This window comes from Vulpes vulpes, chromosome 11, assembly GCF_048418805.1.
Source record: "Vulpes vulpes isolate BD-2025 chromosome 11, VulVul3, whole genome shotgun sequence".
NCBI lineage: Eukaryota > Metazoa > Chordata > Mammalia > Carnivora > Canidae > Vulpes > Vulpes vulpes.
This window is the reverse complement of record NC_132790.1, coordinates 9,597,808-9,616,056: the sequence shown is the minus strand read 5'-3', so window position 1 is coordinate 9,616,056 and position 18,249 is coordinate 9,597,808. Positions and strand designations below refer to the sequence as shown.

The following is an 18,249-nucleotide window of genomic DNA, read 5'->3' as shown; positions in this document are numbered from 1 at the left end:
AGATTCTACATACATTATTTGGAATTTTTCTGCACAGGAGACTTGTCTTCTTTCCCCCTCACATATTTTCTTTCAGTCATTTATTTATGTCAGCATGGATCCAGAGATACTTATTTTATACTTTGGGTAAGAATCCAATACTTTCTTTTTTATTTTGTTATTCAGACTTTTTCTAACTTGACCATTGGGCGGTCTTACAGTTGGCTCTGGAGTCTCTTTGACATAGCCCCATCAGTGTGTGTGTGTCTGAGTGCGTGTGTGTCTATGTGTATACCGCCTTACTTTATGGTCCTATAAGATGCACCAGGCTCTTGTTGTATATTTCCTGTTGGATTCCTAGAGTCAGCCATTTCAGAAAAAATACTATCAGATGCTCTGGGATCTTTTTATTGGAGAACGGTATTAGACAGAAAGATCTGGGGTACTAGGTGTGCACCATTGCTACTGGGGTATCACTTCTTTTAGACCCTCTTAGTCTACAAAGGAAATAATATGTATAACTTATGAATATCCTTGTATAACCAATGTATATATATGTATCTATAGATAATCTATCAATAGCTCTGTATGTCTTTATGCGCTAAAAGTTCATATTGATGTGCCAACTCTAATCTATTACCACATGGGTCATTGTAGCCTCCCCCCTTGCTTATCTATAAACACCCACGCTGACAGTGAGAAATCTGGCTTCCACATCCATCATCCATTTATCTAATTGTTCAATTCCAGTATACATGTATAGAAGTATCGGAATTATTAACCCATATCCATGGGAAAGAACTTTATCAACTAGAGTGCAGTACTTATGCACAGTTCTATTTGCCTTTAGTCTTACAAACTCCACTTATTTCCAAAGTTACTTAAGTCAACACCTTTCCCTGGACCCCTCTTTCAGTGAAGTTGTTTGATATATTTGTAATACAGTTAGATTCTTTTGTCATAGTCTGCATTCCATTCTGGGATCCTTTGAACTCCTACCTGATTTAAAAAAATTGTACACATTAGGGTTCACTCTTTATGCTGTAATGTTCTCTGAGCTTTGACAAATACAACCTCCAAAGTACTCCAGGCACGTTTTCTCACCTGTATCAAACCAGGCAAGACCAACTATTGTGGTATTTCTCTATTCCTGAAGGAGAGAACTGAGGTGTGGATAAGTTCAATGAGGTCTTTAAGGTCTCAGCTTTCAGTGACATCAAGGCCTGAGCCTAAGACTTTGACTAAAGCATTGCAGTCTTTCTTCCTGCACCAATGACAGGTCCAGAGGGGGACAGAGGATGAGTGGTGGGTCTGGCAAACAAGGTAATGTTTCAGATACAATGGTTTTGAGCTGTTTCAGGGATTTTTATGTCTCCTTGGGAAGGAGCTTAGAACAAAGGTCGTAGCTTGTTGCACAAAGCCTTTCTGAAAAGTTTCAAGCTCTAATTCTTGCCTCATTCTGCTGTTTGATTATATCACTTTCAGATTATACTTTCTCTGGCTGTCTTTGGACTGAGGATAAAGTCCAAAAATTTTACAAAGCTCTGCCTAAGCTGGCCCCTGCCTATCTTTTTTTTTTTTTCTTTAAGATTTGGTTTATTCATTCATGAGAGACACACAGAGAGAGGCAGAGACACAGGCAGAGAGAGGGAGAAGCAGGCTCCTTGCAGGGAGCCTAATGTAGGACTTGATCCCAGAACCCTGGGATCACAGCCTGAGCCAAAGGCAGGAGCTCCACCACTGAGCCACCCAGGTGCCCCTGCCCTGCCTACCTCTTGAACCTTATCTTAAACCACTTTGCTCAGTGGCCTCTGGCCCTCTGATCTTCTTTTATGTGCTTGGATGCATTAAATGCCTTCCAGTGTCAGGGAATTTTGTACAAGCTGTTCTTTATACCTGGATGTCCCCCTCCTTGCCTTCTCTCTTCTCCCAGCTACCTTCTATGGACCCTTCAGATCTCAGCTCAACGGTCACATTTTCCTGGGTGTTAGCCTTCTGATCTGCATAATAGGGTTATTAGTAAGACTTACTAAATACGATTGCTATGAGAATTAAGTGAGTAAATAAGTGTAAAAAGATTAGAATAGTACCTGAACGTAGTAACTTCATATTAAAATTAACTGTTATCATAATAAATCTAACATTAAAAGTTTTGTTATGATTTTTACATTACCATTATCTTTCCTGAGGATGGCCTTTCCTACCTCTGCAGACTAAGTCTTGTTCCTTCACTACATGGTTTCCTAGTCACCCCTCTCTACACCTTTTTGCAGCACTGATCCCAATAATAATTTAAAAGCCGATTTTGTGATTGTTTAAATGTCTGTGTCCCACACATATATGTACTCCCCATATCACTCCATCACTGTATGGTTGTGTTGATATCTTCTCATGGGAGGAAGTATGAATGGGCTTGATGCATACTACCCATTTTAGAGATGGGAACCTGAGGCCCAGATAATATTTGTTCATTTCTTGCCTGCCTATGAGTGGAGCTCAGTACTCTGCAGGAAAGAGCTATATAAATACCTATACAGGGATGAAATTGAAGTCTTATATTGTACTTGAGTGGGGAGGCCAGTGTTTTTGAGGCTAGACTCTGGGCCATCCAGGGGGTCTAGCTCTGCTCTGTGTCATGAATAGCCTAAGAGTTGGCTCTCTCTTTATTTGCGTTATCCCAGCTCTGCCACTAACCTTCTCCAATCTGAGCTTCTGCCTTCCCATTCCCAGACGAGGGGATTTGGTTAGAGGACTCCTAATGTCCTTTGGGGGCTCTGTCTCAGCCTGCTCCTGGCCTCAAGCTGCACTAGAATCCCTGCTCCTGGGGGCTCTGTAGGGACCAGTAGGACAGACAGACTAACTGTGCCCCATCTGACTTTCTCTTTCTCCAGAACCAAGATGGAGTCTGTGTCCAGTCAGTGTCAGTGATCCTGCATCAGGACCCTCGGAGGCAGGTGACCCTGACCCAAGCGGGGGATGTCCTTCTGTTTGACCAGTACAAGGTCACCCCACCCTACACAGATGGTACGGCTTTGATGGATGAGAGCTAGCTGGGAGTGCTGCCCAGGCCTCTTCTTCTAAGCACTGCCCCTGGCCAAAGGCACTGCCACATGAGAAAGAGCTCACCTTCTCTAATACTGGGTGGATCAGGCCAGAGGGGTACCTTGGTCCCAGGAATGTGGACTCAGGACTTGTAAGATGGTCTTTGTCCCATCCCAACATGACAATAGGCTTTACAGCACTATGATGGCTTCTCCTAACATGAGGATATGAATGGGGCTGTTTTCCATCCCTATTTTATTATTTTTAAAGATTTTATTTGAGAGAAGAGAGTGAGAGAGCATGGGGGAGGAGGGGGGAGGAGGAGGGAGAGGGAGAGAGGCAGACTCCCTGCTGAGCAGGGGGCCCTACACAGGGCTAGATCCCGGGACCCCCAGATCATTACCTGAGCTGAATGTGAAACGCTTAACTGAGCCACCCAGGCCCCGCTATTTGTTTCGTATTTACTTACTATCCTGTCTGAATCCGCAAGGGATCCGTGGTAGCTTGTAGGAAGCACATCTAACAAAAATGACAAAACTGTTAAGAAATAAAATAGCACCAGAGAAAATTATAAAGCCAAAAAAAAAAAAAAAAAAGAAAAGAAAAAAAAGAATAAGGGTTCAAGAACGAGAAGAGTGGAGATGCAGGGGGAGGGGAGGATGTAAAGAGGCCAAATAAACGCAAGCTGCAAAAGGTGAAAAATTCACTACAATTAAAAAATTGGAAATTGCTACAATTGAATCTAAAACCACATCGTGAGCTTCCTGGTGGCCATTGTGGAAAACAAAACAAAACAAAAAAGGGTAGTTAACAGAATTCTCCTTTGCTACAGAAGGAAGTTATTATCAGTTTCTTAAGGAGGAAAAACTTTTAATTGGCATTTCATACTTAAAAAAAAAAAGAAAAATTCTCAGCCGGGGTTGCCCTGGCGTTGGCCCCGGTTCCTGACTGCACCAGTGAGCAGGATTCCCTCACGGCGCCCCAAGCCAACCGCTCCCTTGGGAGGGCTTTGGCCGGTGTGGACCCGGCTGGCGGGGCACGGGGTCAGGGGTCAGGGGTCAGCGAGGCCCTGCGGGCAGGGGGGGGGCTCGCACGTCCGCACAACTTCCCACCTCCCTTCCGCGGTTCTGTTGCCCAGACGCCTTTGAGATCCGGAGGCTGTCGTCCACGTCCCTGCGGGTGAGGACCAACGTGGGCGTGCGGGTGCTCTACGACCGCCAAGGGCTGCGGCTCTACCTGCAGGTGGACCAGCGATGGGCGGACGACACCGTGGGCCTCTGCGGCACCTTCAACGGCAACACGCAGGACGACTTCCTGTACGTGCCCCTGCCCCGGAAGCAGAAGGCGGGGGTGGGCCCCTGAAGGCCCGGCGAGGCGCTCCCCCTTGAGCGGCCTCCGTGACGGGGCCACGCATGCGCCGTTGATCATTTATGCCTCGGCCTTTACATTGAAGCGTGTTTCTCCGAGGCGGTGTCTCACGGTCTCCCCGGTGCGGAGGACTCGCCCGAGGAGCCCGTGGAGATGCCGACTCCTCGCCTCTACGTCTCCGGGGTCTCCTGGGTTGGGGCGCAAGGATCCTGGTTTTAATGAGTGAGCGCCGCGGTTCTCGTGCGAGAGATCTACGGGTCGTGCCGCGAGAAGTGCTGCGTTACAGCGAGGTCTTGAAGTTGGGAGGCCTCAGGCTGTTTTTGATTTGGTTCATGGGTTTCCTTGTTTTAATTGGGAACACCTTTTAAAAAAAATATTTTATTTATTTATTCATGAGAGACACAGGCAGAGGGAGAAGCAGGCTCCACGCAGGGAGCCCGACGCGGGCCTCGATCCCGGGTCTCCAAGGTCACGCCCTGGGCCACGGCGGCGCTAAACCGCTGGGCCCCCCGGGCTGCCCTCGGAACACCTTTAGATGAGCGTAGGCCTCCAGTGAGCCATTGATGCCCAAACTCCTGCTTTCTATACTTACCCCCCCAAAAAAAGTTGGGCTGGTAGGTGGTTTCACTCATTGATTCAGTCTCTTTGGCCTGAGGATAGATCGGTTGAATTAAACCCATTTCAGGAAACAGTGGTTGCAGGTGTACTCTCGCAGCTAGGCTTATGGTTCAAGTAATCAGGTATTAAATAAAAGACATTTCTATGGAAATGAAAGAACACCGATGGTGAGGAATTGGATTAAATGTTAAGCCCGTGCCTGAGTTCTAAGGGCAGCCCGTTGGGAAGATTTCTGGATGTCAGACTTTAAGCATCTTCACAGAGAGTGAGGGCAGGTTGAGGGAATCTGACAGATGTTCCCGGTTTGTAGTTCAGATGTTTCCGGGGATCTTGTGAGCAGCCCCGAGAGCAACAGGCACACACAGATAGATCGTCTATGAATTTGTTATTACGGTGATTTCTTTACCTCAGGTTGTTGATATTCAGGGCGCCTGGGTGGCTCAGTCAGTTAAGCGTCTGCCTTCAGCTCCAGGCGTGATCTCAGGGTCCTGGGATCCAGCTCCATATCGGGCTCCCTGCTCAGTGGGCCGGTCTAAGCCATAGATCTTTCCTGCCTGGTGCATGAGGGTTGCACCATGTGAGCCTCCCCACCTTCAGGGGAAGGCTGTTTCCTGAGGCCTGACCAAGAATCGAGAGAAAGCCTGTCTGGGTGTGGATACAGTTTAGGGACTTGGGAGGGGACGAGAGTCAGACTTTCCAGAAAGGGGAATCAAGGGTTGACCTAGAAGGTTAGAGGTTCTGGCTGCTTTTTCAAGTTATATGCATTCGGTGATGCAGAAGTAAAAAGGAGAGGCTTTTTTCAGCCAGAGAGGACATTCTTCAGATTGTTTCGGAAAAACAAGAATAAGAAAATACGAAGAGCTTTTAAATGCATGCACATTAAAAAAAAAAAAAAAAAAAAAAAGTAGCATTCTACTCTGTCTTGCCTGGCGGGGCGGACGTGAGGGCCACTGGCCAGCCTGGTGGAGACAGCCCCTTGCTTAGTGGGTGGGCGACTTGCCGCTCTCCCCAATGGGAGCTCTGGGCAGAGAAGTTGCTGTGCTCGCACTGCTCAGGAGCGTAAGGGGAGCGTGCGGAGCGCCGGCGGGACCTGTCCCAGCCCTGCACGTTAGGGTCTCTGCAGCCTGCCGTCTTGGAGACTGGTGATGTCCAGGAGGCATGCTTTCCCCCTTTCCTTCATTACCACTCGCATGACTATTTCCTGGCTAGAGGGGAAGGTTAGGCAAAGGAACTTGCAGGAGCTGCTCATGGAGAAGGAAAGAGGAAGGTTTAATCCGGGGAAGTTTGGTTCACGGCGTCCCTGTTTCTGTCCGACATGAAGAGCTGGGGGTGGGTGGTGAACATAGGGTAGGGGTGGCCCCCAGCCACGTTTGAGCCCCTTTGGAGCCTGTTAGATGTGACGTGTGTGCGCACGTGTATACATCCATAATCGTCTGTGTTTGTGTGTGACGGTGTAGACTCCCTTGGCTGTCTGCATGTCTGGCATATATTTGTGCTCTGCGTGTGTCTGTGTGTGCAGTGAGGGTGTGTGTGAGTGGTGTTTGTAGGTCTGTGTGGCATGCGTGCCTCTGAGTGTGTGGGCTCATGCTTGGTCTGTGTGTGTATACGTGAGTAGACACTTATTTGGGTGGACGCTGTACGTCCATCTGAGTACACATGGCATGTGTGTGAGTGTGGCTATGCTGTGACTGCAGGTCCCCGGTGGGTGTGCCCGAGAGCACCCCACAGCTCTTTGGCAACTCCTGGAAAACACTGTCTGCCTGCTCCCCACTGGTCTCCGGCTCCCCGCTGGACCCCTGTGATGTGCACTTGCAAGCAGGTGAGTGGGGAGTGGGGGGGGGGTACTGGAGAGGGGTGAGATGGGAACTCTGGGCCTGAGGAGGCTGGGCAGGGGGGGCAGAAGCGGTAAGGGCAGGTGTAGTTGCTGCAGAGAGGGGACTTTAGTTCCCTCCCGGTAAGGGCTGGGCACACGGGAGCTTCAGGCCCTACCGCTGCTGCATAGACGCGGATGGGTGCTGGCTCGCCCATCTCAGGGTGAAAGCCTAAGCCCTTGCTGTGGCCCCACCAGGCCCTGCACTCTCTGCCCGTCCCCTGGGCCCCCCACTCTGCTGCAGCCACCCGGCTCTTGCTGTTCCTCTTCCACAGCCAGGTCTGTTCTCTGCTCCAGGCCTTTAGACTTGCCCTTCCCTCCACCTGGAATGCTCTTCCCTCACTAAACACCAGCCATACTCCCTCACCTCTTTCAACTTTTAGTTCACACTTCCTGTCACCACAGACATGCCTTCCTGGCCTTGTTTAAAATTGCATTTGCCCCGCCCACGCCTCCTTCAATGCCCATCTGCCTTCCCACCTTTCTCTCCCTCTGAGGCCTTCCCCTTCTCCCTGTAAGTTGTTCGGGTGCAGTCTCCTTGGACTACAGGGTAAGCAGGAGTTTTGTTCACTCTTCCCAGCATGTGGATTCATGTCCCATGCAAGGTGGACCATGTTGCATGAATGTGCTACACACACACACACACACACACACACACACTCGCCCTCGCCCTCCTTTAGTCATTTACCCCCATGTCCATGGCCTGCTGTACACACACACACACCCTCCCATCCACCTTCTCATGCCAACCACCCTGACTATGAGGTGGGGCATGGAGAGGTAGGAGAGGCCCCAGGAAGAGGCTGGGCCCGGGGCACCAGGCAGACCAGCTCCCTGCTCCCCACCCCTGCTCTTCCCATCCAGCCTCCTTTGCAGTGCAGTCCTGCAGCGTGCTCACCGGGGAGCTGTTTGCGCCCTGCTCCGCGTACCTGAGCCCCGTGCCCTACTTTGAGCAGTGCCGCCAGGATGCCTGCCGCTGCGGGCAGCCCTGCCTGTGTGCCACACTGGCCCACTACGCTCACCTGTGCCGGCGCCATGGGCTCCCCGTTGACTTCCGTGCCCACCTGCCTGCCTGTGGTGAGTGCCCCACACAGGTGCACCCACAGGAGGGCGGCCCAAGGAGCCTGAGCTCCAGACCCACGTGTTCACCTGCCCCTCTGCCACCTGACACCCCCCACCCCACCCCTCTTCCATGCTGTCCATCCCCTTGGCCACCCAGGCCTGCCACTCAGGACATGTGACACTGGCCACTTTTCTGTTACCCTCACCTCCAGCCCATCTCCAAGTCCTGCCAGGCCTGTCAGTTGGAGATTGAAATTCACCCACTTGTCACCACCTCCACTGCCACCACCCGGGGCTGGGGCTTCCCAGTAGGCCTCCCTGCAGCCCGAGCGAGCCTTCTCGAGATCACTGGCTCCCATTGCCCTCAGTGCACATATGCGTCAATGGGCATGAGCTGGCCCTTGCTCACCCCCCCACACCTGGGCCACGGTCCTCCCCATGTCTCAGTTGTCTCTGTGCCCCCAGCCCTAGCACAAGCCCCACTCACAGTGAGCTCTTAGCATATGTTTGTTGAAGAAATGAAAAGAGTCTGTCTTGGGAGCCAAGAGATCTGAGGTCTGTGCCAGCCCTGCAGGTAACTGCTGTGTGCCCCTGGCAAGGCCCTGCCCCTCTCTGAACCAGAGTTTCTCCAGAGGCGACTAGACAGGACCAGTGGTTTGTAACCCTGGCTGCACATTGGACTCATCATAGGAGCTTTTAAAGAAAAATGCACATATCTGTGCTATGTTCAGTATCGATGAAAAGAACATATCTGGCAATGGGGGTCGGCATCAACATTTTTAAATGGAGACTGATGTGTAGCCTGGGTGAGAACAACAGCTTGACAGTCTGGCTCTGGCAGGTACAGGAGACCCTGAGGGAGTGGGATGCTGGCCAGACGAGGAGAGTAGCCTTGAATCTTTGGACAGAGGACCCCAAGAGACTGCTAAATGGGGCACATTGATCTTCACAGCCCACGTGTGTTATAGTCGTGGAAGTGAGAGGGACAGAAGTGTGTGGAATACCCACCTGTGCCTGTGTCTATGTGTAGGTGATGGATGGGTGTAGGACTGTCAGTGAGTGATGACCTGATGACCTCTGCCCTCCCCAAGTATCACTACCTAAGAGGAACACCCTGCGGAGAAAAAGAAATACCAATGGCAGGGTCCAGGCTGAGCTCAGGAAGGGGACCCAGCCCTGCCACTATGCCGTTGTAGTGTAGTGGGAGGAAGTGGGACTCTGCAGTCAGACCTGGGTTCAAATCCCATGTCTGACCTTGACCCACTCTGTGACCTTGAACAAAGTTCTTCTCTGGTTCTCAGTTCTCATCAGGATGATGACCTCACCCCCACACAATGGTGGGGAGGAGGGAGACAAAGCACATGGTTTCATTTCCCACTACAGCACTGTCCTGTGAGGCCACCAAGGAGTATAGCCCCTGTGTGGCCCTGTGTGGACAAACCTGCCAGGACCTGGCCGGCCCTGTGACCTGTGCGGCTGGTGGCAGCAGTGACCTCAGTGGGGATGAGTGTGTAGAAGGCTGTACCTGCCCGCCGGACACCTATCTGGATACCCAGGCTGACCTCTGTGTTCCTAGGTGAGTGAGCTAGCTTGACCTCTGTCAGGGAGTGGGAGGGGAGAGGCTGAGGGTCTCCAGGGCATCTGAGGCTAGGGAGGCTGACTGCATTTCTCATGTCCCTGCTTCATCTCGTAGTCATAGGGCAGAGCTTGTTGGGTGATTGGGTGGGTGGGCTTTCTCCCTTGGACCCCTCCCTCCAGGCCTTTTTCCTCAGCCCCAGCTCTTTAGACCACTTCAGCCTGGCTTCTGCATGAGACAGAATAACAAGCCCACAGAAACAGCCTCTCTCCCTTCATCTCCTCTTTCCTTTCACAAATATTTATTGACCACCTCGTATGTTCTAGACAATTCTAGACCCTGGAAATTCAGCAGCAGACAAAACAGAATCCTGCCCTCATGGAGCTCACATTCTTGTGCCAGGACAGATTAATAAAAAGACAGACACTTAAAGGGTCTGGTGGTGACAAGCTACAAACAGGCAGGGAGGGGTTACTGTTGTGTCGCATGGGGTGAGTACAGGAGGAAGGCCTTTCTGCTGAGGTGACATGAGCAAAGATGGGGTGAAGTGAGGGAAGAGTGCTCCAGGCCAAGGGAACAGCTAGCTCTGAGGCTGGTTGAGGCGTGTCCTTAGTGTGATTGGAGGCAGGGGTGGGAGGTGGTGACCTCACAGGATCCCAGGGCTGACTGGCAAAGCCCTTGGTCCCCTCTTGGCCTGCTTCTCCTCTAGAATGGTGTCACATTCCACTGAGAGGTGGGGGCTGGAGAGGGGCTCCTGTAGGGGTATATTGCAATCACTCAGAGGCCTTTCCAAACTATAGGATCCTCTTTTGAGATCCCCACCCCTGGCGGTTGAGTATTGCCAACAAAAGGGCCTCTGAGGTTTATATGGGGGGAGGGGTTGGAGAGAGAGAAGGTGGCCTAGAAGCACAGGGGTTGGATGAGTTCAGACATCCCCTCCAGCCTTCAGTTGGTTTGCTCCAAGGCCTGTCCTTTGCCAGGACTGGCAGGGGCCATGGAAGGTGTATGAGGAGGATACTGTCTTTGCCCTCAGCTGACCTACAAAGAGGAGCCAAAAGAGAGCATAAGGGACCCTGTGAGGAATAGATGAGATGACGTATTTGGAGGGCCTAGCCTGGTGTTCAGAATGTTTAACAATCGGTATGGTGTGGGCACTGAGCGATCAGAACAAATGCTGGGTATGAATGAGCAGGAGGAGGATACCCTTCCTGCATCTGTCCCTGACACAGCCCAGGCTCAGGAAGCGTGGCCCAGTTCTTGTCACCTCTCTTTTCCCTGGCCCCAGGGAGGTTGGCTTCGGGTGGACAGAGACCAGAGAGGCTATCTTTGTTCTGGCTCACTGGATGGCCCTGACCTCAGTCCCTGGTGCCAGTGGCTTCCCCACTCCCTGGAGATGTGTCACCTGTCACAGCAGATGCCATTTCTCATCTCTGTGCCCTTATATGCCTGGCTGCTGAGGGCTGGGGTCCCCATCCTCGGCAGTCCCTAACCTGGCTCCTGAGTCGGCTGACTTTTCTCTGGTCCTGGGTTTTACAGGAACCAGTGCTCCTGCCACTTTCAAGGAATGGACTATCCCCCTGGAGACAGCGACATCCCATCTCTGGGCCACTGGTGAGCTCCCTAGATAGCAGCGTCAGTGTCCTCTCTTTAAATGGAAGTTGCTGACTGAAGAAAATACAGCCGAGCAGATCTTTTCACAAAGCAGTGCTCACCCTCCGCCTCTGTGCAGGGGGCCAGGGACGGAGTGGGGATACATGTCTGAGCCCTGCAGGGCCCGAGCACAGCAGCTTACAGTCTGTGGCTCTGCAGTGACTGAGTCAGCTAATCCCAGTGCGCCCCCACTCCCCCTCTCTCTGCAGCCACTGTAAAGATGGAGTCATGAGCTGCGATAGCAGAGCCCCAGGTAAGGTGGAAGGGGACGGGTTCTCCTGGGGGCTCCTCCACAGTAGTGGGGTTATGGAGAGGAGAGTGGGGAGCTTGAGGATAGACCAGGACAGAGAGAGCCCAGCCACGTCTTGCCTCACACTGAGCCTCCTGTATTCTTTGCCGCCTTGGGAGAGGCTCCAGTTTGGAGGGCGGCATCCAGAAATCCTGGCCCAACCTCAGCCCCACGCTAGCGGCTGTCCCTCCTGCTTCTCAGGAAGGAGAGGCTGAGACTCTGTCTTCATCAGGGGCAGCCATGGGGCTGTCTGGACAGTCCCTCAACCTCCCACGGGGCCTGGGTTTCCCGATCTGAGCTGTCACTCATCTGCTAAGGCTGACTCTGTGCCCAGCCGTGTGGTAGACTTGGGGGTCACAGAGCTGGAAAGGACAGCCTGGGCCTTTGAGACCATCCCAGACAATAGAGGTGGGGGTAGGGTAGCATGGTGGTGGGGCAGCCTGTGAAGGAGGTGGAGATGGTAGAGAGGGCACTGGAGCAGGAGGGCAGGGAGCAGTGAGGATGGGGATTGGCACAGAGTGGTCAGAGAATACTCATATGGGAGGTGGCAAAGAACAGGGCCTCCAGAGTCTGGCAGCCCTGGGTTCAAATCTTGCCTAGTGCTTGCAGGCTGTTCAGCCCTGGGTAACTCACTTCACCTCTCTGAGCCTTCGCTTCCTCTTTTGCATCTATGGCCTAGAATTCTGTGTTTTCTTTTTGTTGCTTCTGGCTTCAGACTGCTTCTTCTTTGGGACTTTTACCTCATCTCCTGTGCCTATTCTTTTCTCTCTGCTCCATCCCAAGCTGGGCTTGAAACTCACCTCCTTTTTATTGATTTCCCTAAAAAAGATCACTTACACGAGGTGTAAGCATGCACAGCTGACTTGACTGAAGGCTCAGAGAGAGAGGGGGTTTATATCACAGAAACACAGGTAATGGGAAATTGACTTTCCTGTTGTTAAAAGTCCTCTGGCCATGCTGCATCACAATCCTCTTTCTGGATCATCTCCTGGTCTCTTTGGAGGTACTTCTCTCACCTTATTATGGCTTTGAAAGCAGAAGTCCCTTCTTTCCATTGTACGGGAAGTGGGGGATGCTAATACCTCACAGAGTTGTTGCAGGATCCAGTATGATAACGCATGTGAAGTGCCTGGAGCAGTATCTGGTGGAGAGGACGTGATACCCTTGGTACTGGTAGTGGTGGTGCTTGTCCTGTGTGACAGCACACGCCCTCCCTCCCTCTATGATGTGCATCTGGGAACCCAAGGAATGCCTCTGAAAGCATCATAGCCCCATCTCTCCCTGCACCCTCCAGCTGTTGGGTCGCTAGGTCTCCCTGGCCACCCCTGCCACCCAGGAGCTCCCCTCCCCTCACCTGACACTAGGGCCTGGTGTCTCAAACGTCCTGCTGAGCATCCAGGCTCCTCCCAGCAGCCACCGTCTTCTCTTCCAGCCACCAGCTGCCCCGCGGGCCAGGTCTTCGTGAACTGCAGTGACCTGCACGCCGACCCCAGGCTGAGCAGAGAGAGGACATGTGAGCAGCAGCTGCTGAACCTGAGCGTGCCAGCTCATGGCCCCTGTCTCTCGGGCTGTGCCTGTCCCCAGGGGTGAGTATCCATGTTGCCTGGTCCCCCTCTCCAGGAGGCTGGCAGAGCCAGGGGCCACGAGGCAGAGGGAGGGGCAAGGAATTCCTCACTCGGCCACGCAGGGGGGATGGCTGTGTGATCACGTAAGGGCCAGCACAGAATCTGAGAAAGAACCGTGGTGTGGGGACCCAGCCCGGAGTGGATCCTTCCTGGCTCTGCTTCTTGCTGTGGTGTGACCTTGGATGATGAAAAGGCCTAGCCTGTCTGAGGCTCTGTTTTTCATCTGTACAGTGGGAATGATAATAACGCCTACCACTTCAGCATGTTGTCGTGAGGAGTACAGGCATTGCTGAAGTGGAAGCACTGAATGGGGTGTGTGGCACGCTCCAGAGGAGTGGGTTGAAGCCCATGAGAGAAAAGCCATGTTTCACCTCTCTGCCCCTTTCTCTACGAAGGCCTGACCAGAGCCCTCAGGTGGAGGGCTGGTGCCCCTGTAATACTCCAAAAAGAAAGGCCCCACCCAGTGGAAATAGTCTCCCACCCAAGTGTCTGAGACGCCACACAAGCTGAGTTTTGTGGGCGTGCCTCGTGGGCTTCGGGGCCGGCATCCTTCTTCACCAGTGCTTGTTCCTGATTCTGGTCTCACTTCAGGTGTGGGCCGAGAAGTTCGATGCCTGATTCAATGACTTGGCAGCCCAGGGTTGTCCTTCAGCTGGGGCAGAGCTTGGTGGTCAGCTGGGAGTTCTGGCCAGGCCTGGCAGTCAAGGGAAGTGAGGGGGTGGGGGGATCAAGCTGGTAAGACAAGGGAATACTCAGTTCCGGCTTTACTATTTATAAGACAACTTGCTTTTATCACTTCCTTCAATCTCAGAGCGTCTTTGGGAGGAAGGAAGGAAGGATCATTACTCTCCTTTTGCAGATGAAGAAACTGAGGCGAAGGGCAGGGTGGAGAGAAGTGGTTGGTCCAGGAGCCGTGACTCAAACCCAACTTTGCTTACTCCGGATCCTGCCCTTTGGCCAGAGCATGCCAGCTCCGTGAGGCCGGGGGTCTGGTCCCCCATACAGAGGTCATATTGTGGGCTAGGAGCCACCCCTTCCCAGGCAAAGGCATCCACAAGAGACCCCTGTGAGGTCTCAAAAGCTTCCTTTTGAGGATCCTTGCCACAGGATCCTTGCCACCACTTAAGTGGCAGGGTGTGGACTATGCTTGCTGCCACATAGGCCCCAGAGGAGCTTATGAGGAATGTCTGTCATTGAAGGCCTGTTGCGTCACTCTCCTTGTGTATACAAGCCTGCCTCTCTGAGGACAGGGAGAGCCATTGCCTCTGGGGTCAGGAACTGAGGGTTGCTCACTGCCACCTGTGATGACAAGGCCACAGAGGCCAGGTGGAACTGAGAGCTGGGCCAGTGACCCATCCTATGACTTCCCTGAACGTGTTTTCATCTGTACAATGAGGACTGCTGACTCCCTCCCAGAGGGGCTTGGGAATGAAGGATTCAGTGAGAGTGCTCTCATGACGGTGCTTTGTGGTCTCAAACTATACTCCTCAAACATTAACGTGCATGCGCATGCACCATCAGGGATCTGACCCTGATTCAGGAGGCCTGGGCAGGGGGGACCTGTAACTCTGCATTTCTAGCAAGCTCCCAGGAGATCCCAATACTGCTGGTCTGGCCACTACAATTTGAATAGCAGGGTTCTAGAACATTATCCACCATTAAGAATTAGCTTAACTCAGATCAAAAAGCCAGAGTGGTATTCCCTTTTTAATCCCCAGGTTCCAAAGGGATGGATAGAATGTGAAGATTTCTAATGGGCTGGGTAACCTGTGACAAGTTACATGGCCACCTGGGCATCAGTTTTCTTGTCCATAAGCTGCGACTGGTTGGTTGTTGGCTGAGTCTGAGCAGGGCAGCACCGGAATCCTCTTCCTCTGTTCTTGGTCTTTTAAAGTTCAGTTCAGGTCCTGAAGCTGTACTGAGAACATGCACAGTCCAGAGTCCTAAGGGGAGGGGGGAGGCCCCCCCAGCTCAGTCACCTGAATATTTGTCACTGACTAGGTGACATCAGACAAGTCACTTTTTCTGAGCCTGGGTGTCCTCGTCTGTAAATTGAGGATAGTAATCCCACCTTGCAGGGCTCTTGTGAAATTTGAATGAGGCAGTGGCTGCAAGGAGCCAGGCACTGTGTAGTAAGTGCTCCCTAAGACTTGTGTTCTTCCCTTTCTTAATACTGAACACTATCCAATACTGAATTTCTTAATACTGAATACTTAATACTTCACACTGAACCCTTAATACTGAATGCCATATTAATACTGAATTCCCTTTCTTAATCTTAATACTGAATACTTAGTACTGAACTGGGGTATTTGCCACAGTGGCTCGCATGCTGTGTTAAATGCCCTATGAGGAGCTTACACACATTCTGTAGGGGTTTGTCAAAGGGAAACTATTAGAGCCTCAACTTGTAAAGAAAGGACAAGGATTTCCTGCCATTCTGGAATATCCCCTTGGGAGCTGGGGTAGGGCTTCCAAAGATGCCTAAGTATTATCCTAACCATCCCTGCCTGGGACCCTCTGGGACCCTGGGCCCCATATCCCTCTCCATTTATAAGAATCTCTGGGTACTGGGGATCCCTGGGTGGCTCAGCGGTTTGGAGCCTGCCTTTGGCCCAGGGCGCGATCCTGGAGTTCCGGGATCAAGTCCCACATCGGGCTCCTGGCATGGAGCCTGCTTCTCCCTCCTCCTGTGTCTCTGCCTCTCTCTCTCTCTCTCTCTCTTTATCATAAATAAAAATAAATAAATAAATCTTAAAAAAAAAAAAAGAATCTCTGGGTGCCATGTATTGTTCCAAAGGACCCTGAGCCACTACAGGAGCCACTAGGGCTGTTTGTGCCACTTCAGATTTCTTTGCATCTGGCTGCCAAGCCAAGGGTCCTGGGGCCACTAAGTAGTATAGTACAGTGGTTGTAAGCACAGACTCTGGAGTCAGGCTTGCATCTTGATTCCACCACTTACTAGGTGAGTTAATTAACTTCCTTGAGTCTCAGTTTCCTCATTTGTAAAGTAGCACAGAGTAAGTGCTCTATGTGAGCAGACAAGCATTGTTTTCCTCATTTGGATGTCATGCATTTGCAGATGTCTTCTGAGGATCCCTTAATAGGTAAGGAGAAGGTGCTCCGCAGGATGAGAGCACCTTGAGGACAGAGGCCAGAGCTTCTCTCTGTTTTGGACACACAGCAGTACTCAAGAACGGGCAGGTCTGCATCGGGCCAGGGAAGGAGCAAGGAATGAATGGTGGGCAGCAGGAAAGATCCCTCGGGAGGTGGCAAGAGGCAAGGCCTGGGCTGAAGGTGGAAGGCATGAGCCAGCCTATTGTTGGTGTCTGATGCAATTATGGGTAGAGGAGGGACAAGCAACCAATATTTATTGTGTATCTATTAGGCACTAGGCAGTGTGCCCAGGTCTGTAATGAAATTCTCATAATGACCTTGGGAGGAAGGCATCATTACCCCTGTTTTACGCACAAAAAACCAGAGGCTTAGGAAGGTTAAGTGGCTTCAGGGAAAACAATGGATTAAACACATGCTTTTTTTTCCCCTCTGCTTCCTCCCACAATGAAATACTGGTAATGGAGGAAAAAAAAACAACAAAAAAAAACCCAAAAAAACAAAAAAAAACCCTATAAGTCCCCAGGGACAAAGAGACCGGGCATGGGAATGAGAGTAGCATAAAATGGGTCAATAGTTTTTGAGAAACAAACAAGAATGGATGTGTGGAAACTGACCTTGCAGAGCAGCAGTTGACAGCTTATGCTTGCCCAGAAGGAGGCCGAGGAGAAACAGCCTAGGTTGTATTGACAGCTCCAGGGTCAGGAGGCTCCAGGCATCTCAGAAGGTGGGGTATTGTGGGGGAGACAGGAGGATATCCCATGCAGGGCCAGGTCAACCCCCCCAGGCCTCCTTCCCCATGTTCTGGGGTCACACAACTGCCCTAACCCCATCCAGCAGGAGAAAGGTGGTAAAAGTTTCTGCTGGAACCAGATCAGAGACTTGGATCTCAGGAGCCCCAGGAGGGATGAGATGCAGAGTGAAAACAGGGAGATTAAATGAAAGTCTAGTGGACCTCAGTCCTCTTCTCCAGCTTGGTTTCCACAATAATGGCATTGAAGCTTCTGCCTCCCAGGCTGGAGATGAAGAGGGTTCTTTTGAAAATGGGCTGGGCCAAGAGAAAAAAAATCCACAGAAACTGACATTTTAGGGGTTCTTCCAACCAGATGGTGGCTCCCCTTAATTATGCAGCTTCTAGTCAACTTTTGGTGCCTCACTGCTGTTTTTCTCTTAATTCTTTTAAAGTGAGGCATAATTTATAAACAGTAAGATGTGTAGATTCTAATCATATAGTTTGCTAAGTTATGACAAATTTAAATGTTCACGTATAGTACCAGTGGTAGGTACTCATTGTCATATTTCATTATTGTTTTAATTTATAATTTTAACTGGTAATTTTCCCTAATGACAGTGGGTACTTTTTCATGTGGGTTTTTTTTTTTTTTGGCCATCTGTTTTAATTTTTTTAAAGATTTTGTTTATTTATTCATGAGAGACACGGTGTGCAGAAACATAGGCAGAGGGAAGAGAAGCAGGCTCCATGCAGGAAGCCTGATGTGGGACTCGATCCCAGGACTCCGGGATCATGCCCTAAGCCGAAGGCAGACGCTCAACTACTGAGCCACTCAGGCGTCCCTTTTTTGGCCATTTGTATATCTTCCTTTGTGAAGTGTCCATTCAAGTCTTTTGCCCATATCTTATTTGGCTATTTTCTTTAAATTGAGTTGTAGTTCTTTCCTTATCAAATATATACATTGTAAATATTTTCTCCCTGTCTGTGGTTTGCCTATTTATTTACTTAATATATTTTAATATATCTAAAAACTTCTGATAAGCAGTTTTACATTTTGATTATGTCTAATCTATCATTTTCCCCTTTATGATCAGTGCTCTCCCTCTCCTTAGTAATTGCAACTCCAAGGCCGTAAAGACATTCTCTGATGTCTTCCTCTGGTAGCTTTATAATTTTAGCTTTTACATTTGGCTCTATAATCTATCTGAAATGATTCTATATAATAAAATGGAGTCAAATTTCATTTCATTTTTTTCCTGATGGATCTCCTGTGGTTCTAGCCCCATTTTAATAAAAGACTTTTCTCTCCCTATTGAATTACTT

At 50.8% G+C, this 18,249-nt stretch overlaps 1 protein-coding gene across 1 annotated transcript in view; it reads left to right on the top strand.

Moving 5' to 3' along the window:
- Positions 1-18,249, top strand: part of OTOG (otogelin) — an 89,215-nt gene that overhangs the window by 17,337 nt on the left and 53,629 nt on the right. The window contains exons 16-23 of the mRNA XM_072725470.1: positions 2,871-3,003; positions 4,160-4,337; positions 6,702-6,826; positions 7,742-7,954; positions 9,323-9,515; positions 11,052-11,126; positions 11,375-11,418; positions 12,887-13,040. Of these exons, the coding sequence (XP_072581571.1) occupies positions 2,871-3,003; positions 4,160-4,337; positions 6,702-6,826; positions 7,742-7,954; positions 9,323-9,515; positions 11,052-11,126; positions 11,375-11,418; positions 12,887-13,040 (1,115 nt within the window). The remainder of the gene's footprint in view (positions 1-2,870; positions 3,004-4,159; positions 4,338-6,701; positions 6,827-7,741; positions 7,955-9,322; positions 9,516-11,051; positions 11,127-11,374; positions 11,419-12,886; positions 13,041-18,249) is intronic.